The sequence below is a fragment of the Thermobia domestica genome, chromosome 1 (genome assembly GCF_964235325.1).
Source record: "Thermobia domestica chromosome 1, izTheDome1.hap1.1, whole genome shotgun sequence".
Taxonomy (NCBI): Eukaryota; Metazoa; Arthropoda; class Insecta; order Zygentoma; family Lepismatidae; genus Thermobia; species Thermobia domestica.
In genome coordinates, this window is record NC_137454.1 from 82,521,160 (window position 1) to 82,547,100 (window position 25,941).

At 34.6% G+C, this 25,941-nt stretch overlaps 1 protein-coding gene across 1 annotated transcript; it reads right to left on the reverse strand.

Annotated features, from left to right (window-relative positions):
* Positions 1-982: 982 nt before the first annotated feature.
* Positions 983-17,736, reverse strand: LOC145686587 (uncharacterized). Its single transcript, XM_081760047.1, has 2 exons — positions 17,652-17,736; positions 983-8,229 (listed from the first exon to the last, which is right to left on the reverse strand). The coding sequence occupies exon 2, from the start codon at positions 8,224-8,226 to the stop codon at positions 7,420-7,422; it is 807 nt and encodes a 268-aa protein (XP_081616173.1). The 5' UTR covers positions 8,227-8,229; positions 17,652-17,736; the 3' UTR covers positions 983-7,419.
* Positions 17,737-25,941: the final 8,205 nt, after the last annotated feature.

Genomic DNA, 25,941 nt, shown 5'->3' on the forward strand with positions numbered 1-25,941 from the left:
CCTTCTGTTCTGAAATAGCTCATCATGCTGTACAGCTGCAGAAGCAGCTGCAGAAGTGTCATCTGAAAAAGTAGATAAATACATTCTAATTAAAACATAAGGTATAATAATACATGAATAACTTTATTTTATTTTTACACAATAAAATGCAAGTACAAACAAATTTCAACTTCGCAAACTTTCACATTATTATAATAAAATTAACTGAAAAATTGCAAGAACAATATACTAATATTTTTTCTACTCTTAAAACTTCGTATATCACGTAGTAGTTTTTTTTTTTTTTTTATTTATTTTTATAGATCGTTATTATAGCAGTACAATGTAGAAACACAATTCGTCGTATCATCAGAATAAATTATATCAAACTTACTAGCTTAAAAGAAAAACATTTAGAAGTTTGCTATTCACTATTCTAGGCATGCAATGCACGTTAACATTGTATGAGCTGTAATAATCACATTAAAAAAAAATAACTTTTCAGTATAATGTCTTTAATGATCATCCTTTTAGTAAATATAAACTAAAATTTTATTATTATACTAAAAATGTGCAGTATATATGAATTTCTTGAATATATCAGTACAATATATGAACATTCCTTATGTATTCAACATAACTGATAACGGAAGAACCTTTCCATTGTAAGTTGTAATGCTAAATTTCAAAATAATGCTAACGTGTTGATCATATCTAAATTATATATATATATATATATATATATATTTCAAATATTTTAAAGGTGTAAAATTTTCTGCCTCAAAACTCATTTTAAATATTTGGAACGGGTATACGAAGTTTTAGTTACTACCACAGTCAATGAAGAAAACTAATTGAATAAAATACTCTTGAGATCATATCATGTTGAACTAAGTAACAAAATGCAAAATTTTACTTCATAAAAAGTACATTTTTTTTTCATTATAAACAACGTATATAGATGATATAATTAATAGTGAATATAGCATTATTTTTAGTAATTTCAAGATTGCAATAGCCTTAATACATTTACAGAGTAACACGAATTAAAATATTTAAAAAAAAAATAATTGTTGCTATGAAAATGTTTATGAATATATGAACAATGTTATTTTTAAAACATAAGCACACAAAAACATTAAAAGAATATACTCACCACTTCAAATATATAAAATAGTGTAAAATTATTTTTATTATAATTCCTCAAGCTTACTATAAGCACGAGGATGTTGAGAGAAATGTTAGGACAAGAAAGCCAGTCAAGGTAAAAACGGAAGTTTTACGATGTCCTCTTGAATTGAATAATTTTGAAAAGTGAATTTAAATGAGAATTTTTTTTTTTTTTTTTTTTTACACTTCTACGCATTCGCAGCAATACATATACATATAATTTCCAATTTACGCTAATTATTCACAATCCCAGTTGTTATAGAGAAATAACCTTTTAAAAAGTTTCTGTTGTGAATGTTGGCTAGTGAAACATCAGTTTGGTATGCATCTCAATCTTAAATAGTTCAAATAGTTAATGGGGTATTGTCAGAAACTTAATTTTTGCTCCGCGTTACCCGAATTGGTGTATGGTGTCAGCCAATAAGATCGCAGTGCGCTGTTACCAAACCTTCAGTGACGATTCTATTCATTCATAATTATCCACAAATACGAACAAAATCAATTATAAATTATTAGATTTTTCCCTGAAGGTTTAGTAATAGCGCACTGCTAGCTTATTGGCTGATGCCATATGGGTGACGCAAGTGTAGTCATGTGGGATTTATGCTCGTTCCTCTAATTAGGGGGAATCAGTGGATAATACCTGCTATGCTAAATAATGTAAGGCAACAATTTTGTTTTAACATTCAATTTTATACGATGTTGGTGAGTTATAAATAATTCGTAAACTGCGGAGAAGAAGAAGTTCCACCCATTGGTTTGTTTTCAAGCTTTATGTCATAAGAATTATAGAAAACACAGCACGCGATGAAAATGAATGGAAACAGTCAAATTTAGACAATCTTTTAGTTAGCATTTTGTTACTTAGTACCACATTCTTTCTATAGAAATACTTCCTTGAATAACAAACGGTTAAAATATATATTTAAAAAATCTCCTTACCTTTTTACTCCAGATATGTGTATTCTTTTTTTTTTAAAAAAAAAAAAACATAATTTATATTGATGGTATCATTCATGAACATTGGTAGTGTGCAATTCCCTTTTCCTTAACATACAAAATTTTACATTACTTTCAATGTTACAAAATTTTACAAACAGAACGTAAATAGTAGTAGTTCAAATAATACAAACGTTACAGTTCACCAAACTTTTTTACATGGAAAATAACTGCATTCAGCAAAAGTTGAATTTTATGCAATTATTAAACATATAATTGACTATGTTCATATGCATTACAACTGTACCTTTTATTATATATCAATGTCTCTCTCCTGATTTGATTTAGAAATACATTTTTGACTTTAAATATAATTACTTATAACCAACCTAAATCCAAATCGTATAAACATTACCAAAATGAAATTTTGAGTGATAGCTATCAAATAAATTAGTTTTAATCATACCGTATATATTAAATCTTTATTATAACAATTACATTATAGGGTGAGTTCTTTTTAAGTTGAAACAAACATGTAACTTATAAATTAATAGATAAGAAACATTGGAATTTTGTGCAAGGCTAATATCAATAGCGGGAAATCATTTAACATACTCTGCAATACCAAGAGATGAACAGCGTTCGCAACCTAACCTAAAGTTACATTATTTTTTAAACGGCACTATATCAGGTAATTGCATATTTCAAGTCTACCTGTTTTCAAACAAAAACTTATAATACCATATTTATTATTCAGTGTTGCAAAGTAAGGACATTGCAGTACCAACAGACATCCAAATTTTTGAACCCTCTACCACAGTAACAGCACAACCAAGACGAAGAGAAATCCACACCTAAAGTGCCTTATTGTTGAACACCATGATCATGGTATGAGTGTTATTTCGAATACATGGGAACAAAGTTACAAGAGGTTGAAAATTTTACTTTTTTCGAAAGACTTTATTTCGAATGTTTAGATAAGTATTTGTATGATTTCCTATGGACAAACATGATTTTGCCGTTTACAGCAATTTTATATCTCAATCAATTCTGGAAATATGATAGACATTCGTATTGCAAACTTCTTAAAAGGACATATTTAAGGAAAATGTTTAAAATGATTGTTGTTTTCCTTTGCTTTTGCTATAACATTACAGTGATAGTTTTTGGTAATTGTAATTACATATAATTTTAAACAATATTGTAAATTTTACCAATGTTTATCGCAACTCCGGAATAAGTTGAGGCATCAAATTGCTGTAAAGCGGCAAAATGATTTGTTCGTCTATTGGAAATCATATAAACACCAAAAATAATACTTATCTAAGCTTTTTTTTTTTTAGAAATACTTCTGAAGAAAAAAAAAGTAAAATTTTAAATTTTCAACTTTTATTACCTTCGTTCCCATTTATTCAAAATACCTCACACCATGATCAAGATATTCAACAATAAGATACTTTAGATGTGCATTGCTCGTGCTTCTCAATGGTGCTGTTGCTGTGGTAGAGGCTTCCAAAATTTGGATGTTTTGACTGCTGCGTCTTAGTCTGCAACACTGAATAATAAATGTGATATTGTAAGTTTTCGTTTAACGTGTAGATTTGAAATATGTAATAATCTGACGCAGCTTCATTTGAAAAAAAAAAAAAAAATGTTGGGTTGACAATACTATACTCCACGTCGCCCGAATTGGCGTATGACATCAGCGCATGGCTCGCAGTGCGCTATTACTAAACCTTAAGGGAGAAATCTAATAATTCATAATTGATTTTGTTCGTACTTATGGGCAATTATGAATGGTTAGATTCGTCACTGAAGCTTTGGTAACAGCACACTGCGACCCTATTGGTTGACGCTGTACGCTAATTCGAATGACACGGAGTATCTTTAGTGTTGTAGTGTGTCAGACGACTTACCCTTATTATTGATATTTGCTCTCTATAAAATTTCGATGATTTTTAGCTATTAGTTCAAAATTATTCTCTGGTCTCAAGTTAAAAACTCACCCTGTATATTCATTTATATCTTTTTTTAAATACTTCTAAAAGATTTTTTTGTGCTACGGTTCATGAAAAAAAAGTTAACACTTTTTTTTTTCAATTCAACACACTTCTTAGGTATGAGTAAACCCTAGTTGATGTGGAAGATTTTTTTGTAGACTGCATGAAAATCCATGAAAAAACAACAAATAAATGACAATAAATAATGTGCCCAAAATAAACAAATAATTATTTCGTATATAAGTAAACTAACTACTTAACTTTTAGCCCTACAATATACAACTTGTACGTGAAAATGATGATAAAATAATGTAGGTGGCTGAACATTTTATGTGATTTACTTACACAAACACACTAGCTTATTAAATATTCTCAGCAATTTTCTTATCATAAACTACAATCATAGCTAGTAGTTACTTCTTTTTTTGTAACACCAATAACGCTGTTTGTAGCAGTGCTGAATTATATTACTTAATCATATGTAAAGAACAGTGGCACGGATTTTATATACTTTAATTTGCATCCATTTACTTCACCTTGTACTCTAAGAAGGCATCCTTACTTTTAATATTCTAATAAATTATTTTCACTTGTAATTGTGCCTTTCATAAGTGAAAAATATTTTGTTACAAAGTCTGTCTGCAGATTTTGCGCCATCTTATATTACTATAAGGTAAGAAATGTACAAAACTTATTGTAATGATCTGCTCAAAAAACTTACAGTAATAACTACTGTACTATTCTGATACATTCTTGTGTAGAAACTACACAGGTTTGGTGATCTTTCAAGTAATTACAGAACTTAAATATACCTTTGAAAAACAAATATTTTCAATTATCTGATACATTAGCGTTGGCTTATCATACTAAAATGATATCAAATCAGACTAATTGTTTCAGATCATGAATCAGCTTTCATCATTTTCGAATAGCCTTATGTTGTGAGTGATACAAGTTTGATTATGTATTTTATGATTTGTGCTAAAACACAGTCAATGAAATATGGAGTAAGTTCAAAATCTTAGCCGAATAAACACTTGCGTGTGTAAAATCCGTATTAGCCAATATTTTCCGTATAATTAGATATGTTCTGATTTTTCTATATACAATACGCATCTCCAAGCTTTGTAGCAAGGTAATATTACATCCAATAACTACTCTTATATGTATCGGCGGATATGACGGCAACTCGGATTGCTAACTAGATCTTCTGTTCTAAAAAGTAAATTTTAAAAAAGAAATGAAAATTTTAAACTTTTGATCGCTTTTTATTTAAAAACTAACTATTCAGTTGTGCATAGTTTCTCCTTAAATGTAAAGACGGTTCCGTGTAGCCTCATGGATGTTCGTAACTTCAAACTGTTCCGAAAGAACATTAACTTGAATAAAACTTGAATATCAGTCATGATTTGGATTCCTTTACAATAGTACATTCGAACTTTATAACTTTGGTTTCACATAACAATGTCAAGTTAAATCAACATTTTTAAATATAGATCGATCAACGAATAAAAAAAAATGTACAAAAATAAAATAAATATGTGACCATTAATTATATGTTGTCAATTAAGCATAGTGTATTGATCTTCAACCTGGATCGAAACTGACTGTGGTACGTAAGAAACCATTCAAGTAAAAGCCGAAAATCAGCATAGTAAAAAAAAAATAATAATAATAAATGCAATTATTTTCCCACAACTTTCTCATGTTAATTGGAGAAGGAAATCAATCTACTAATATTTTGTTGTTGCCATTGTAGCGACGTAGCACTTAAATATAGTAAGAATAAAGATTACCTACTCTTAAGAAATTGCCTTGTGCTAAGAAATTTGCCAGGAGGTCGCTAGTGGCCATACAGGTGGTAATAACACATTTCCAAACAACACATAATACTTTTAGGAAACTTGTTTGTAGTACCTTTTTTGTTTGCCTTTTATCGATTTAAATTATTTAAATATAAATGCAAGTAGGCAGAAAGTACATTGTTTGAAGCAAAACATATTTGATTCCTAAATAGTGAATAATATTATCATTGATTCAATTTTAATAATAAATACAGATGTATCCATAAAGTTCGGAAACTTTTCCAGTACGAAAAATTTCTTGAACACAAATAGAACATATATTCTACTCAATTTCCTCAGAAATATTTATGATGTAAAATATAAGCCCCTCTGTACGTCAAACGTTGTACAATACAATATTCCAAGTATCACTTATTTCAACCCCTTTTCCTGTCTACATTGTTAGTAATCAATTATGTTTCAATTGACTCCATTATTATTATTTTTACTCATTTGTGATTCTGTTAGTAAGAAATGTGTCTTCAAATTCTGTGATTCTTCCAATCTTTTTTTTTTTTTTTTTTTAACATTTATTTCTCGTGTGCATTATATTTGGTCCAAATTCACTTAAAAAAAAAAAACTGTGAAAGATCGACAATTGGACGCCTCAAGTGTTTATTTATCTATCCCATATGAACGTTGTCATTCAAGTGTATATTGCGCAACCCGAATGTACAATCCATACCAAATGTAAAGAACATGCAAAGTACATTTAAATCAGGCAGGAAAATCTAGATTAGCAGAATATGCACTAACGACCATTATCAGTAGAACTACTCATGAGAATACGGGACTAAGAAGAAAGGCAGTTGAAATAAAATTAATTACAAACAGTTGGAATGTTGTCTTACAATATGTTACGTTAATTTAACACATCCTCTTAATTACTCTTCTTACCCTAATTAACCTTGAAACAAAGCTTGAGTTGTTAATTTCAATCAACTTAAAATTATTATTTTACAATTTTTTATATTAATTGAACCCTAACCCTAACGGTGAAAAGCATATGTTGGCTTAGAAACATCAGCAATTAACTTGAAAAATTGATTCAACAGTAACGATATTCACTTTTAGATAAAGAACTTTGAGTAAAGTTAAATTTGTACTTACTTGTATTAATACTAAAATAATTTAGTAAAAATCGAAAAAGAAATTAGGAAAACTAATCCTATCTTCCCGTATGGAAAACAACACAAAATCACTAAACAGTCAGAATGGTTGCTTATTTTTCGGCTATTTTGACAAATCTAGTAAACTTTAGAGAGTAAAGAGAATCGTATCTTAATTAATAGAAATGTAACAAACCTAAGTAGAATTTTTTTCTAAATTCTAAAACGGTTTTAAAAAGTAATCAAATAAGTTATACCTCAAGATTTTTCCCTGCCGTCTATTATCCGCCGACACACAGTACATGAACTTGTTTTGGAACCTAAAATAACCTTATTCTTAATGAAAATGTACGAGTACTCTGGTTCTGTTTTAGTATCCTAAATATTCGAAGTTGTAACCGTTAAAATTAATGGCGCTTGAATCCACTCTGGTGGAATATCATAATAAATCAAGTTATCTGCATAATAATGATACATTTTGTAGTTCTGATTGGGACGTATCCCGTTAAACAACACACCGTAAGATCCATCCTCACGGCTGCCAACAGGCATTGTAATCATTAAGCGAAACCCTGCCTTGCCGGCTGGAGCACTCACAAACATGTAGTATGATATAGGATAATCTGTTGTGTATACGCCATTTGGTGCGTATGGTGGTGGTGGTGGTGGTGGTGGTAATGATGGAAGGTTCGATACTGGTGAGGGTGGTATCGACGGTGGTGGTAATGGCGGAAGGTTCGATATTGGAGATGGCGAGGGCGGTATCGACGGTGGTGGTAATGGCGGAAGGTTCGATATTGGAGATGGCGAGGGCGGTATCGATGGTGGTGGTAATGGTAGAAGGTTGGATATTGGAGATGGTGAGGGTGGTATTGATGGTGGCGGTAAAGGGTGAGGGTGTGCAACTATGTTTGGTATAATTGTTCGTGAGCCTTCAAAAATAAAACTAAAAGGTCTACCACAAGTTTCACAAGGTTTGAAATCATGAATCGAAGGAAACTGCACTACTGTTTTCCTCATGTGCATTCTCGTAATCCGCTGCTGTTGATGAGTTGCATTGGTGTATGATTTCATGACGACTGGCATCACTTTCTCAGTGTTTCTTTGATATGATACTGTACGAACTTTTTCACTTCTGTAGCAAAAATCGTATTTTTCTAGTTGAGTCTTCATACGCACGAACATGAGCTATAAGAAATACATAACATTTATTATGGGCAGAATCACACACATATGAACAAACAAGCTAATACATAAAGATCCTTATTAATTTAATAAAAACACCTGGAATTGGACACAGTCAGATGTCGGGTTGGCAACGGCCAGGCGGTGATTGTGTGTTAGGGCAAACTGAGTTTAGAAACAATTTGGCGCATTTTAAAAATATGTGTATCGAGTAGTAGAAAAAGGCAGGCATGTGAAATACATGGCAAATAAATCTTTAAACATTCTATTTTAAGCTGAATAACATATTAGTATTCGGACATCGTTCGTTTGCTTTAATAAGCTGCGAACTCTGCTTGAGCTTAAGACCCCGAGTGTTAAATTAAATGCCGCGTTGCTAGGTCTTTTTACAGGAGAAAAATATTGCGATAATCGGGATAAACAATGCGTGAAAAATCTATGATCATTAGCAAGAACTTTTCACGTCTACTAATTAAATTTTATGAATGAGGTAAGAAATGTGTTACAAGTATTAAGTAAAAAATGAAGACTTATTTAACAAAACCAGATTATTCTGTAATCTTTATTTATATATAAGGTGAACAACTAGTTATAATTCGTGTTTATAAAAACTTGTACCTTTAGTGATAAATTACTACTAACGAAATGTGAGTCTTTTTATTCAAATTTTAGCTTATACCATTTTGCATCATTATCTTATTTCTTACTTAAGTTACCTTTGTCACAGTTTAAAGAGAACTTCATGAATATGTATGATAAGTAACTATTCTGTCAAATCTACATAACATTTTCAATACACAGATTGATTGGAAACTACGAAAACCTGACAACAGTACATTTTGATTTCATACAGAAAGGCAGAAATGAGAGAACGGTAGAACTGCGAAGATTATAATTATACTTCAAAAGTTTGATTAAGATTTCATATGGTATGTATGGAACACATTTTATAAATGCAAAAAAAAAAAAAAAAAAAAAAAAAAAAATGTGTTCCAAAATTGTGATGCCGATATTTCAGAATCTTCTTGGATTCTTTCTTCATGACACCAAAGGAGATGAGTACTTGTAACTAATTGATTTTCTACATATGTAATGAATAAAATCCTTGACAATTGGATTCACCACGAATGTAGTGAAATAACCAGGTTACAAGTACTTATCTCCTTTGATATCCTTCAAGAAAGAATCCGAGAAGAATTTGAAATACTGGCAAAGGTTATTTTGGAACTTAATAACTAAACCTCGGGAGTATACAGAAATATCTCTGACCTGAAGCTTCTTCATATAACAATTAATGGGAACTTAAGACCGGAAACCCTACTTCAAGAACTATCCTTACGTGTCCCCTCCGGCAAAACCCAAAATACCCACCTATTCCATCTTGCCCGCTCCAGGTTGGCAATTACACAGAAGTCTCTTTTTCACAGAATGCCAACTATTTTTGAGCTACCCGGTGTTTGACAGAGTAATTAAACGCGTGTTAGGCAAATAATATTACTTTTGCACTCTGTGGACACTTTTGTTATTGTTGTTCTTACTTTATTTTTTTTTATTTTTTTTTTTACTTTTTTTTTTTTTCCTGTTTGTTAACATTTCCCTGTGTAAAATGGCAAAATTATGCTATATCTGGGAATTTATTCAATAAATATATAAATAATAAGTAAGTATTTTCACTTCTAGTGGCTGATTAAGGTGTTAATCGTACAGCTTAGACTTAACTACTTCCTTAAGAATTTACCAAACCTTAATCCACTCCTAACTAAAGCTTCCTCAGGATTAAATGGTTAGCATACAGTCCGGCGCGAAAAAGCCTAGTGGAAGTGCATGTGATTCGAAACCCAAAGTAACCAATTCTCGCTGAGAGAATCAGAAGAAGGTGGTACTCCGACTATTGATAATACATCAGAAACTATAGGCAAATTGGAAACTGACAAAAGAAGACATTAATTTTATAAAGATCTTTTCTTTGGATAGGATCTTATGTATGCAGGTAAGAGTTATTGATAATATCCTTTTTCCATCTTCTCTCAAAAACATTAGAATGCATGCATCAGTTTTAGGAATATTTTGGCCAAGTTGGAGCTCAAGTCATAGAAATAGAAATATATCTGATTAATGCAATTACTCGACGACCAATCCCTGTAATTGCGTTAAGTTAGCTCCATCTCTATAATTAGGTGTTTCCGATCAAAGTCGCGGATGAACTTTTTCCTGTATTGAGGTCATAAATATATATGCAAAGTTTATCGGTTGTTTTATTCAAGGTAATCACCTTAAAACCAATCCATTAATTACTCTAAATTGACTCCATTTTGTTAATTAGCTTCGTCCGACCGAAGTCTCAGATTTTTTTCTTCTGAATATTTATGCGAAGTTTTGTCAGTTCATTCCCGGATCAGCCTGTGTGTATACATATAGAATGAACCATTACCCTGTCTGTCTTGTGTTATTACTGTTGTAGAACCCTCGAAATTTTGATTGGTTTTCGATGTTTGTGATACTGTAGCGTCCTTAGTTTGCAATACTGCATAAAAAAAGTATGGTATTGTACGTTTTCCTTTTATACGTAGATTTAATTCCCGGCCTCAGCTCATGTGGATCGGATTCCATGTTAATCAGTAGGTTCACGTTTCATATAGCCTCTGCTGAACGGAATGTTAAAATCAAAATCAACTTAAGATAGATAGAGAGGGGGAAGAAGAAATAGCAAAACACACGTATTCTGTTATGTATTTAAAAACTACTCCAAATATTATTATTATTACGAAATATAATAGAACAGAAATTCTTGAACCTCCGAAGACTGAGGTCCGAAATCTCCTCCACCATGATCCATACCCTGTTAGCTAAAGAAGATCGATTATCAATGAAAGTGGATGATCGAAAAATTAGTGCAACAGGAATGTGGGAAGGAGACTGGAGAAAGTAAAAAAAAAAAAAAAAAAAAATGTTTAAGATAGGCCACTATTGACCACCACAAACTCATAGCATAAAATCGATGCAGAGTCCCTCGTAACAAGGGTGAGCTCATTACCACTGAGTCACCATGCTATTATTATTATTATTATTATTATTATTATTGGTGTTGTGCACAGTAAAAGCTATGATACTTTGGTTTTAGATCATTATTGGCCGTCTAATTTCAATATATATATATTTTTTTAAAAATTATATATTAACTTTTGTTTTTCTATGTTATACTTATTTTTGCTTTAAATTTTATATAAAGGGTGTACACAAAGGGGTATACACTGTTTGTTTGAATTTTAGTAATTCGAACCGAAATAAAATATTATTTTTTTAAGTCACAAAACTGTACAAAACATTACTGATGATGTTCTAATGTGGGATGTGTTTAAAACGTCTTGCGCTGACAGCAATACATAGTCGGCAACGATGTGGAACAGACCGACAAACATGTGATATGATTTCCATTCGAATAGAGTCTCAATCACCTCTCTTATGGCATAGACAGTATTCTTTAGAGTTTCGGACAGTTAGACTTAACAGCGTTAAACCGGGAGATTAGTGTGGATACTTTACACTTCCTCATCAGCCTATTCATCTCTCAACAAATGTTTCATTCAGGAACTGCCGCACGTCTCGATAGTAATGTGGCGGTGCTTCGCCTTGTTAAAAAAAAAAAAAAAAAAAAAAAACTATCTAGATACAGTTTATGAACAGCTGACACATTTTTTCCCTGTACCATGTTAAGATACTATGCACCTGTTATTTTTGTCTTTAAAAAGTATGGGCCGGTAAGCCCTCTGACAGACATACCACACCACACTCATAGCACAGGAGGTTAATACCTCGTTCTTTCATAACATGGGATTATCTCTAAGTGTCCATACATACAGTTCTGGCGATTAATGGTTCAATTCAATTTAAAAGTCGCCTCACAAGACCAAACAATAAAATCAATCAATTGTTCATTATCGCAAATCAATTCACAAAATTAGAGATGCGTAATGGATTGTCCCCATGAATCGCGTGAAATAACCTGGAAATGTAGGAGTCCACTTCGCTTACTTTAAAATGCGGCGAGCACTTTATTTGCTTACATATGATTAACGCGAAGTCTCCCGTATAGATTTCTGAGTGGATCTTGTGAAATTTTGTAACACTGTTTTCACCCCTCTTTCGTCTACTACTGATTTCTTCCTGCCACACCATTCCTTCTTCAGATCACACACAATTCCTTCGCCCTCAATCCTGTCGCGTAACAGTATCAAATTCTGCCCGCCATCGCCTACGTTCCTTCATGTTCTCACATTTCAAAAAAAAAAAAAAATCTTTTGTTGCTCAAAGGAAAGGTTCCCTGTCACCTAGTCAATTACTTGTCGCTACTGTCAACTGAATTGGAAATAAAAGAAAAGCAACTGAATGGCTACACACACTGGTCATGAGAGTGCCAAATAATAGCAATTTGATCAGGATATTTTTATTATGAAAGCAAGTTTCACATTTCAGCCTCAGAAGATTAAGCTCCAGTATTTCGATGCAATATATCAGCTGAAGGGTTGATCAAAGAAAGAAAGAAAAACTAACAAGGAACATTCCTATTTAGTGAATTCAATTGCTGAAAATGATTGCTAGTACTTGATTCAGTACCAAAAGAAACAAAGAAAAAGATGGTGTTTAGTGGTAGACCGTATACAGGGTGGGAGATAAATAAGGGCGAACTGTGAAGATAGAACGTAGAAAATGTCCAGAAATGCCATGTTAATTTTGAAACAAGTAGAGGATTGAAGTCAAGTGTTGGATATGAGGAATGCATGTAGAACTCCACTGAATAGGCGTAATTTGGATTTAGCGCAAGAATATTCGGGAAAGATGTGTGACATGGCGTCTTTCCCGTCTATGTATCTCTTAATGCACACTGGGGCCACGGTGGCTCAATGGTAGAGCGTTCACCCCTGGTGCTTGGGGTCCCGGGTTCGATCCCAGCTCCTGCCAAGTGAACTTTGTGCTGGACAAACCGTGTGCGTGGGTTTTCTCGGGGTTCTCCCGTTTCCTCCCACTTTATTCATTCCACCATTTCATTCATTACTCATCATCACCGTCTCCTTTAGCCTAACTGGTATAACTGTGGGACGTAAAACTCAAACATTTCATTTTTTTTATGCATACTGTCTATTGAAATCAATAGTGGCCAATACAGTTTGGGACCTATTAATAGGAGGTGTTCCACGTTATGGCAATGTAACAATGCTGTCGTAAAGATAACGTGAATGGGGCCACTTTCCAGCCAACAAACAACAGATTTACCCAATATTCATACGCATGTTGGCAAAAGTGCAAATATGACCAAGGATACCGGTAACCTGAAATAGTTTATGACTGACGTTTTCTGGTCTTCTGTAGAGCAAATAAAACTACTGCTCCTCGTTGATTCATGGAGAACTAATAAAGATGAAGAGTTGGTGCAGAAACCGTTTTTCGTTTTTGAAATGTGCCCACTGTTGTTCTCCACTTCTGTATCAACCACACAATCATTCTCAAGGTCCATAACAGTTGCGATTAAACAGAGGTCTCAAACCTTACTGGCCACTAGATTTCAATAGAAAGTGTGCGTCAGGAGCCATATGTCACATGACCCCTTTTCCGTATATTCTTCTTGCGCTAGTTCCAACATGGCGGCGTTTCAGATGTCCATGATTCACATTACGTCTATTCAGTGGAGGTCTACATGCTATACTCTTTATAACCAACATTTAATCTCAATCCCTCTACTTGTTTCAAAATTAATATGGCGTTTCTAGACATTTTCTACATTCTATCTTCGCACTTCGCCCTCACTTATCTCCCACCCTGTACACGATCTACCACTAAACGCACTCTTTTTCTCTGTTTCTTTTGGTGCTTAATCCAGTGCTAGCAATCATTTTCAGCAATTGAATTCACCAAATTGGAATGTTCTCTTGTAAGAAAAAGAAAAGAAAAATAGTAAGTCCGATAATGCACATTAACAGTTTTTTTTTATTATTATTATTATTATGGTTCTGGACAAAATAAGCAAAAGTCCTTTCCCTTGCTATTCGTATTTCTACCATTCAAAACCATATTTCATTAGTATACATATATTTCACTTTATTTCGCTTATATATTTATCCTTGTGTTTTCTGAGAGTACGGTAGTACTTTGGGGACTGAAAATAGATCTTCCTGACTAACTGAATGTCGAAGCCCTAGCTGCACCGAAATACTGCTTCTCGTAAGATCATCGAAATCAAGCAGTTCCGGGTTTGGTCAGAAGAACGTTGGGTGACCGTTCGTATTCACCAGATGGTGTTGGATTGCGGGGTCATCCAACGTCGTGAGGACAATTGGGTACTTGAAAGAAAAGCACAATACCGCTCTAAAAAGCCAGCAGTTATGGCGGTGGAAACCGATGTGCTGACTTCACATCCCCAAAGGCATGAGTGCCACAAGTCTGCTGGTGGTCGTAGCACCCTAAGGACAGGTATAGGAGATTTTGTACCAACTGAATTAGACTGGGACAGAATAATAGACAATGGCGAACTTTCGTCTCCTATTATGTACTTATTTTGTCAGTTAGCAATTTAATAAAAGGTACGGGTCACCTCACTTAACTTGCTTGTTCCCTAAATTAAATGGCGTCATGCTACAGTTGTTACTGACACATTTGTTCATGAATGAAAAACGTCGTCAGAGTAAACTCATCGTCTAGAGTAAACTAACCTTGTGGATATTCCCATGAGAAATGACTTATACCATGTTGTAACTGCTAATGAAATATTTATTTACTAAATATAAACAAAAAAGCCTGTGTAGTTTCTGAAAATGAAAATCATCCCAAAAAAATAGTAAACTAGGCTATCCGTTTTAAAAGTATTTGAGAAATAATTTATGCTACACTGTAGGGTTATTCATGCAATATTTACTAGCTTTAAGCACCTTCGTTGCCGGGTTTTAATTCAAAACTTGGATAAAAAGAAAGTCCGTTACCCCGGTATTCATCTTCTGCCGTTATGTGAGCCCTATAACCACTGGTGCAAATCCCGGAGGGATGAGGGGGGACATGTCCCCTCCAATCTTGGAACTGGGGGAACTGTCCCCCCAATAATCGGATTTGATATGTGTTTTTCGGGGAGAACCGTGATGATCTGTGTCCGATTGCCACAAAGGAAAGTAAGATGAAATTTATGTTTCCCCAAAATAAGCCTCAAATCTGCCCGTCTCCCAATGTTGAAGACAACTCTGCTGCCTTGATCCTCCACAGCGTTGTTTTTCAACTTTATAAATATTTTGAATATCGGAACGGTCTTACCTGTCCCTCGCTGTCTATAACAAATTAGTTACGTACATGTAAAACGTTCTTAAAAACCGTAAGAAAGGTGCATGACATACATTTTCACCTCACCCTTTGCAGACTCTCCTCGAGCCGAAAATCAAATTAATGGCTTCCTATGCGTTTCGATCTGGTGAAGACCTATCTGTACAGAATTTGGTGGCCCTAGGTGAGGTGACCCCTCCCCATGCGGAAATCTGATGACACACACATCATACATTATTATTGTCACAGACACATTATTATTATTATTATTATTATTATTATTATTATTATTATTATTATTATTATTATATCATAAGATGCAGTAGCGTAAGCAGGAATTTATTTCAGGAGGGGTCCAAACTCAATATGAGGGTATTTTATATTAAATTCCTAAAATTGCCCCTAAAATTAGGCTAAATTTACACAAAAGTAGAAATTTCGGGGAGGGTCCGGATCCCCAGGACCCATCCCCTGCGTACGTCCCTGATAAGATGAAATAAGAACAAAATCGCCTGAGCTATTTTTTTTTTTTTTTTTTTTTTTTTTTTTTTTTTTTTTTTTTTTAATGAGAAGCACCATATGTCATGCTGTAGAGCTCTTAAAGAAAAGTAAGATTGGAGGATTTGGTAATTGTTAGTTCCCTTAATACTAGAAGCACCTGATATAGCATTCCCTCGCCTAAATAATATAAGATTTTGGTTACTACCCCCTACACTTTATGAACTTTTCAGAAGAAATGAAATCTTTGTTTAACGTCCCACGATTATGCCCTTTAGTCTCAGGGAGACGATGATTAAAGCAAGAGAAGATGATGGAAGAATTGGTGGAATGAGAAAGTGGGAGGAAACGAGTGCCCCGAGGAAACCCACGGACACGATGTTGTCTACCACAAGCTGATGTGGCCGCGGATCGAACCAGGAACCCTACACGCCAGAGGTAAGCGCTCTACTGCTGAACCACCGTGTCCCCCTCCCCGACTTTTCACGGGAAATTACGTGAATATCATACTACAGAATTGTTATTGAAAGATTTATGAACAAGTCATCTGAGTCGTTTTTGTGAAAATCTTGCCCAAAGAACTCATAAGAATGAAATACCCTTTGTGGACTTTTCATAGTGAAACGACTCACACAATATTGAAGGGTTGTTAATGGCTTATTGCTTTATGATATATGAACAATTCTTAAAGTAGTTCTCGAAACATCATTTTCTTTTAATTTTTACCCTCCAATTACTCATCTTTGGGAGTTTAAATTTTGACGGTCAACGTAACCATTTTGACGGTCAACGTAACCATTTAATAGTATTTTTGTCTGTAGTGTGGATGTTGACCCGAGTACCCCTCCTTACTCACATAGTTGTTACATGAATTACCTTAAGGCTGTATTAGTATACAGGCCTTCGGCACGGAATACTGGATTCGATTTCCGATGGGAGTTCATACGGTTCGGTTCGGATCGTATGTTAAGGTTCATGTGTTTCATAGCCTCGGTACTGAACTGGATATTAAACTTATAGCCAACCAATCACCGAGTTGTTATATAACATCAACTTTGCTCCCTCATTAAATTTTCACTACTTATAAAACTTACATTGCTTTAACCGTAATGTTACCTGAATAATACCGATCTATCTACAAAACAAATGCACTTAGTTTTGGGATATGCAAAAGGGAAAGAAAGATACAAATTTACTATGTTTAAACTAAATTATGGGATCAGATAATATGGACAACAGATTTGACAAGCAGAACGCATGTAATCCGCCATTGTTGCCCGCCATAACTTTTGTTTACAAACACTATTTGAAAGCGTCATTAATATCGTTATTTTTGGCCAGTAGACTATCACTATCTTAGGAATATGTGCTACACTTCGCTTGTAGACATTAAGTCGTACATTTCAAACACAAGATTACTTAATAATTATTAAACTGTTATAATTATCAGCATGCCCTAAGAATAAATTACGCGGGAATATTCTATCAGGTAAACAGAGTCTTATCGCTATCTACCAACACACAAAATAAAGAAAATATACTATACAGCGTGAGCTTCCAAGTTACTGGTGTTTGTTGATAGTACATTTTTATAAATTTAATTTGATTTTTTTCCTTAAAATACTCACCGAACACTGATAAATCAAGTTGATGTGCTATAACCTAAATAAACCATTAACAAATTTACATAAAACCATCCTCATTATCATGAAATGACGCAATATGAATTCTGATTGGACTACAGATTAGTAATAGTTTAAATCGTAACGCGGTGGTAAAGTGTGAACGGAAAAAAGGATAGTTCCGCCACGCGTAAAGTAGACATCTAGCGAAAACAATTTTTTCGACTTATTGTAGGTCTATTTCAAAATTACACTAAGAGTAGTGCGAACAATAAGCCTTCAAGATACTTTATTGTAAAGGAATACAAGTTATTCCATTACAGAAATATGATGGTCCATTACAATTGAATTATTCCAGTAGCTTGAAAGGAGATTTTTTCCTGAACCACAAGGAGTAACTAGGAAAGAAAATTGTATCCTTGCTTCTGGAAAACTACACAATAAATATAAGGTACGGGCCACTCAGGGGTGTAGCCAAGGGGGGGCCCATCGGGGCCTGGCCCCCCCAAATGGTTTCATGGCCCACCAAATGACCAGCTTTTAAAACATCATAGTAAAATTATCTCGCTTCATTCATTTAAAAGCAACAAAGTTTATTGACAATTAATAATTTATGGTAAAATAGTATGGAGAAATATTGTTTTTCCATACCGATCGAAAAATAGTATAGTATCTCTTCCTTATACCGATCGAAAAATAGGATGTTTTTTGTGACAGCAGATTACACAATTTACTGCGATTTATATTTGACAGTTTGAAGACAAACATTTTAAGAAGGTACTACAAATACAGCCATAAAACAAAGGTACTAAACTGATTTGTAAGTACAGTATATTTTTATATGCTTTAACAAGTGTTTTAAAAGACATAGAGGATGGAAAATTTGGTGAGAAACAATGTTTTTATTCAATTTGGATTTCATTCGCTCTCTCTTTTATTTCTACTCAGTGTAATAAAATAATTATGTTTTTTAGTCACGAATAATAAATAAATATTTTTGTCAGGAAACCGTAAAGAAATTAAGTGAAATTTCAAAGAAAATCAATCTTTTATAGATAGGTTATGTATACAAGGTCTTAAATTTAAATATAAAGGTAACCAAGAAAAATTTTGTTGCTTTTTCACCCACCACTTTCAAACATCGATATGTCACCTAACCTGGAAGATCAAAAATAGTCCCCATCAGCATCAACGACCTTCTGAAAACGTTCTGGAAGGCCATGGAATCCATCGCGGTAGAACTTGGTGGGTCGTGAAACGAAGAAAGTATCAGGTGCATTTTGAATTTTTACTAGGGATTTGAACTGGCGTCCTCTAAGGTGATTGTCCAAAGAATGGAACAGGTGATGATCGGACGGTGCAATACCCGGGGAATATAGTGGTTGTAATGTTGTTTCCCATCCAAGGCGAAAAATGGGGTCCTGAGTCATCCTAGCCACGTGGAACTTAGCGTTGTCCTGTAAACGAGGACCCATTTGCAATTCAGAAGTGTTGGCTCCAGAGTTTTGAGTTTTTGTTGAGCACAGCTCAACTGCTGACACTTCACAGTTGCACTGATACTCTGACCAGCTGGTAGCAGTTCCCGATGCACGATGCACCAAACACACAGAAGGACCTTCTTCTGGTATAGTGCTGGTTTCGGCTGTTTTGAAATCGGTTCATGGGATGCTAACCAATGATGACGGCACCGTGGAGCTTCGTATAGGACACACTTTTTACCACATGTCAACGCCCTGTCCAGAAATTGCTCCGAAACAGTAAATAAACACAGGCAACTGCCGCGTTGCCTTCTGGCCCGGAGTCAAAATATGAGAGACCCATCGACCCAACTTGTAGTGCTTCACAAGTTGATGGATGTGCTGCCGAATGGTTTCCCCACACACTGAATTGTAGTCCCAGTTCCTCTTTGTACATGTGTTGGTCTTCTGGCACGTGGTGTTTTCGAGTGTTTCGTCATCGTCCTTAAACTTGTTAAACCATCGCTGCAATGTCCGCGTCGTCACGACACCCTCACCAAAGGTCTGGCATATCTTCTGTCCCGCTACAGCGGCGTTTGACCTCCATTTGAACTCGTTCAGCATACATGCTCTTATGACGCTCTGTGGATGTCCCATGTTCCCTCTGTCTTACGCAAGTTCACGGTGTGTCTGAGTTGCCACAACCAGGTAATATGTTGGATATACCCACACCAACAACTGACGTTCGCCTTATCTCCACTCGCATTCAACTCACGGTGTGAGGTCCAATTGAACACAGACCTCCACGAAAAGGGACAGAACTTTCTTGGTTACCTTTATAGTTATGCACAAAAGTATAGCGTTTGGTCCCGGGCTTTAGTTCTTTATTAAGCATAATAAAAATTATCTTGAATATAATTTATGGATAATATAATAATAATAATAATAATAATAATAATAATAATAATAATAATAATAATAATAATAATAATAATAATCTAAAATAGTGTTTTTAGTTTTCCAGAAGGAAACCAAAATTTTCCTTTCTTTCAGGCCTCAAAAACACTAGCAGTAACACATTTTTTTGACTTTGTAAATTGTAGCTGGCCCCCCCCTAAAAATGACGGGCCCCTCCTACACAAACCTGCTGGCTACACCCCTGGGGCCACTGCACTAAACTATCTAGCTTCCATATCTTTAAGGGAATCACATTATGCTACAGTTATTATGGAAACATTTCTTTACGAATGTAAAGAAAATGATTACAGGAGCGTTTTGGAAAACCATCCTAAGAAAATTCACCCAAATAGAAATATACATACGAAATATAGATCAAATCAACTGAACAGATTTTGAGAAAATCCTACTCCCTTCCCTCCAAAAAAAATGAACTCATCCTAATAGTAAACTACCCTTTGTAGCATGCTAATTATCTTATGCCATACTTTGGGATTGTTAATGAAACTTTTTTGCGTCTTTATGAAATATGAACAAAATCGTGAAAGAATAACCTTCGAGACACTCGTCCGAAAAATAAAATAACCTATCCCGTTAGGAGTGAAATCAAGACGAGACTTTGTACATCTTCGGTCTCGTCTCGGTTGATAAATAGCGATCTCGACCCGAGTCAAAAATCGCCGTCTCGGTCAACAGATGCTTGTCTCGATCTCTGAGGCCAAGTCTCAACCTCGTCTCGGAAGTCTCGAAATAAATAATGTGAAATTAAAATTGTGGAAGTATTGTTATCGTACAGTCTATGTCGTTTTTGCCGTTTATTTTCTTTTTCTTTATTCTTGACTTAGACTTATAGTATGGTTTCTCTCTTCATAGCTAATTTCCATGCGTGTGTTCCAGGTTCAATCATCAGCGGGTATATCATACCTGGGATAAAACCTTAATAGTAACCCATATTTCACTTTCAGCAATAGACTTTGTCTCATAATATATAGCCTCAGTACTGTCTATACCAGCGTTTCCCAACCTGTGTGCCGCGGCACTGGTGTGCCGCGAATGGACCGCTGGTGTGCTGCGAGGAAATCGAAACAAAATTATTAATTCTATAGCAACCAAATTGCAAGACATAGGAAAAAAATGTATATTTTTATATTTCACATTACTATGAATTTCTACCATGGAAAAAATTACTATAATTGTAATATATTATTCTACATCTATTACTGTGTAGCAGACAGTATTTCGACTCGTACACATTTCCACGGTTAGCTGCTATGTTATGCTTCAATTGAGAGTCATACTAACACCGAGAAATGGAAGCACTTGTACGAACGTACGTAGAACACTCATTCGCACGTGAATGACAGAACAACACTTTGTCCAACAGCTGTGTTTTGACTTCGACGCATCGCAAGCTGTGTGATTGCAATAATATGCACCGGTTTTTGGTTAAAACAGCAAAGTTAAAAGTACAAGACATGTGTTTGTATGTTCGTTATTTAGTGATCTTCGTTCTTAGCGAAAGGTTGGATACAGTTTTCGGAAAAGAAAGCGTATTTTCAAAAATCTGCGTCCTATATTTCATTGCAATTGTTTTCTATTTTAAAATTAGAATAAAAATTAAGTTTAATGAATTAGCATGGGGGGAAAACCAGTGATCGAGCTTTCATCTCTGTGAGAAGATGATCAGTAATCACAGAAAAAAATACCATGGTATTTTGTATTTGCAAATAATAATAATAATAATAATAATATAATATATATATATATATATATATATATATATATATATATATATATATATATATATGAGTGTGCCGCGAGAATTCAAGTTACACCCGTAGTGTGCCGCAAATTGAAAAAGGTTGGGAAACGCTGGTCTATACAATTAAACTATATTAATTTAACTCTAGTACTATACAGTAGTTTATGTCCTTCCTTAGCATCAGAATTGTTCAATACCTCCAAACGGATAACGCAACACAGCAGTATGAATGATTTAATCGCACCAAAATTGAACTTTTACAATTTCTTCCAATACATTCTGCTTCCACTGTCATTTTAAAAACAGAATATAACATTCATTACCTTAACAATTAGGGTAAATTATTACTACAATATATTTTGTTTCAAATTGATCAAATGCTTTATTACCAAGGGCACCCATGTTGTGATTTCCAGGGGGGCAAGTATAAGCGACATTTCAAATATAGTTTCAAATTTTGTTGTAACTAATGTAAAAATTCTATTGGGTTTTCGATATTCCCAAGTATAATTTCCTCTTAGGGAGGACGAGCGCCCCACCTTGCCACCGTTGTTTATTACCGTTTCACATCTCCGTGTTTAATTGACACTTTATAACACGAACTTCTGAACCTTGAGGAGAGAGCTACGGCACTCATATTTGCTATGTGTGGTTTCGGGTTGGATCAGCAAACAAGTTAGATCCAAAGTCCGATGTTTCGCTTAGTTCACGTCTCACTTTAAGTACATTCTGTTTCTTATTCAAGTTCATAAGGTCGTAATGTATGCAAAAGGGGAAGGGCAAGCAGGCATTCAGCGCTGTTGTAGGTAGGAGCAACTGGGGCAGTGTCCCGGGGCCCTCACCCATAAGGGCCACGAAAAACCAGTCAGGCTTTAAAAATGTTTACCCTGAAAACTAAATAAAGGTTAACATCTAAGAAATTGAAGAATTTAGTGCTATAATTTGAATAAATTGTCATGGATGCTGCAGACCAATCTGTTTGTATGCCATTAAAAAAATGGCGGCGATGAAATCAGCCTTGGGGATCCATAGAGTTATTGTCACTCAAATAAGTAGGACAAAACACTAATTTGTTTCCTTTCGAAAATATCTTGTCTTACTCTTCATACTACTCTTCGCAGTAATTTATGTGAAGTACAAAAAAGTTTTATTTTTAATTTTTAAATTATTATTATTATTATTATTATTATTATTATTATAAATATTTGATACTTACCTAGTGCAATTTGAAAAGTACAACTTTATGTTGCGTTGGCAACACTGCTTGTTCATCCAGTGGTATTGCATAGTAGAAAAATAACCCTCCAATATTTCACACAACATGGTACAAAATGGTAGCATTTTTAATATATATCATAGGGTGATCTTTGATAATATCTAGATTTTTTTTTGGGGGGGGGGAACTTCTTTGCTCCCAATCCCTAAGTTGGATATTTATATATATATATAGGGTGTTCAATATACAATGCAACGCGTAGTTTGGGATAGTAGAACTTTTGAACCTGAAGTGATACACAAATAACGGTTATAACAAAATGAGGCTTTGCTCATGCATACATTTTAAACTAGAAAGCAACGATCCAAGTGCATTAAGAACCACACAGTGTTGCCAGATGTAACCGAAAGTAAATCAATTTCTTTGCAAAACATGTAAATTGACTCATAACTTATACGTATGGATGTTCTGTCGTTAATTTTCAGTTTGTTTAGTTTGAGTAGCTTGGAAACTATGGATCAGAAATAAACTATTTTTCATTTGCTCCGATAATTAATCGGATGAGGCCTCTGTAAGGAGAAACTAGGAAAACCGTAGTTTTCACAAATTAACACTCCGAACTGGCAACACCGCTGATGTTTCAGTGCATCGAAAAGTGTGTCAAGGACCTGTCTACATTATGCAATTCCTGAAAACAATGAAAAAGAAACTTTGAAATTATCATGATAAAATTTTTACTTATATGCACCCGGTAATACTGCTACTATCAGAAATGAGTTACAATCTCTACAGCGGATGCTGGATGTGTCCCCTTTTTGATTCAAACACTGGTTCACACGTTTCGCCAGGTTGGCAGCAACTTTACGTAGCTTACAAGTGTTAATGTTCTCAATAGCACTGCGAATGTTCGTTTCCAGGTCTTAAATAGTTCGAGAATTGTTCTTGTATACGTCTTGCTTTAAGTAGCCCCATAGAAATGAATAGCAGTGTTGCCGGGTGCATGTGCATCCGATTAGTTATCGGTGGAAATGAAAAATTCGTTTTTCTGCTCCATAGTTTACAAGCTACACCAAATAAATAAACCGAAAATTAAAGACAGAACATCTATACGTATGAGTTATGAGTCAATTTACATGTTTTGCAAAAAAATTGATTTACACTTTCGGTTACACCTGGCAACACTGTGTGGTTCTTAGTGTATTTCAATCGTTGGTTCCTAGTAGGGATGGCCAAAATTTTCCGGAATCCGGATTCCGGAAATTTTGTTTTCCGGAATCGGAAAATTTACTTTCCGGAATTCGGAAAAATTCCGGAATTCGGAAAAATTCCGGAATTCAGAAAAATTCCGGAATTCGGAAAAATTCCGGAATTCGGAAAAATTCCGGATTTCGGAAAAATTCCGGAATTCGGAAAAATTCCGGATTTCGGAAAAATTCCGACATTCGGAAAAAATCCGGAATTTAGAAAAATTCCGGAATTCGGAAAAATTCCGGAATTCAGAAAAATTCCGGATTTCGGAAAAATTCCGGAATTCGGAAAAATTCCGGATTTCGGAAAAATTCCGACATTCGGAAAAATTCCGGATTTCGGAAAAATTCCGACATTCGGAAAAAATCCGGAATTTAGAAAAATTCCGGAATTCGGAAAAATTCCGGAATTCAGAAAAAATCCGGAATTTTTCCGAGATCCGGAATTTTTCCGATTTTACTTTCCGGATTCCGGAAAGTAAAAATTCTGGAATTGGCCATCCTTAGCTAGTAGTTGTTAAAAGAGAAACACAATAATGAATAGGCTATATATACTGTATTAATTTCTTGTAGTTGGATATGTCTTTATCATTTACGTAGACAATTGCTACTGCAGTTATTTACTACTTTATGAGAAAGATCTTATTTTCACACACAAAAAAGTCGCCGGTATGTCTCAAACATTATCGCGTTCCCACCTGCAGCTGCTCCAAAGCACTGCAAACTACTTTTTAATCAGGCGAAAGGCAGTGAAGGAAAATAAATCTCAACAAATATTCTAATAACATTCGCTTATTGTCAACATACCTACAGTGAGCGCAGAAAGTGTTCGTACACCGTGCATAGTTTATATTGAAAACAGCTAGCATGAGAACGGGAGGTGGAAAAATATATATATAACCAGAATTAAGACTACACATTCATACATTTTATTTCTATATACAAGAGAAAGGCCAAACAAACACAATCACTGTTTTGTTCAGAAGAAAAGAGAGAATTCCTTTTTTGTAAACGCAAAAAGTCACCGTACACTTATGCTTGAATTAATGCTTATAAAGTATATTACGTTATTTAATATTTTGTGGGATTACCCTGTGCGTTAATGATTGTCTGTAATCTTCGTGGCATTGATTTCACCTGTAGTAGTTCGTAGTTCTGTAGCTTCGGGACTGATTATGTCCCATTCTTCTTGAATAGCTTTTCTTAGGCCTTCTTTAGTAGACAAGCTGTGCCTTCTGATTCTTGTCTCCAGAACAGATCATAGATGTTCTATGGGGTTCATGTCTGGGGATTGGGGAGGTGTGCGAAGCTGTTTCAAGGTATTATAGAGTCAGGGGCGGGTCCAGAGGGGGCAATCGCCCCCCCCCACAAGAGGAAACTCTTATTTTATACATAAATAAACCCATCCATAACAAGTTTGGAGCTCTTAAAAGTAGCAGTATTACCGCCGACCGCCCCCCCCCCAGAAGTCCGTCCTGGATCCGCCCCTGGCAAACCTTGCAGACAGGCCTTGTTCAACAGTACAAACAATAATTGCGATGTATAATGTTTCTATCACTGTGCGAAACCATAAAAAAAATAATAAAAAAAGAACTCGAAGACCAAGAGTGTTGAGTGAACAAGTTAAACGTTACATTATTAGGGAAAGAAAAAAGGT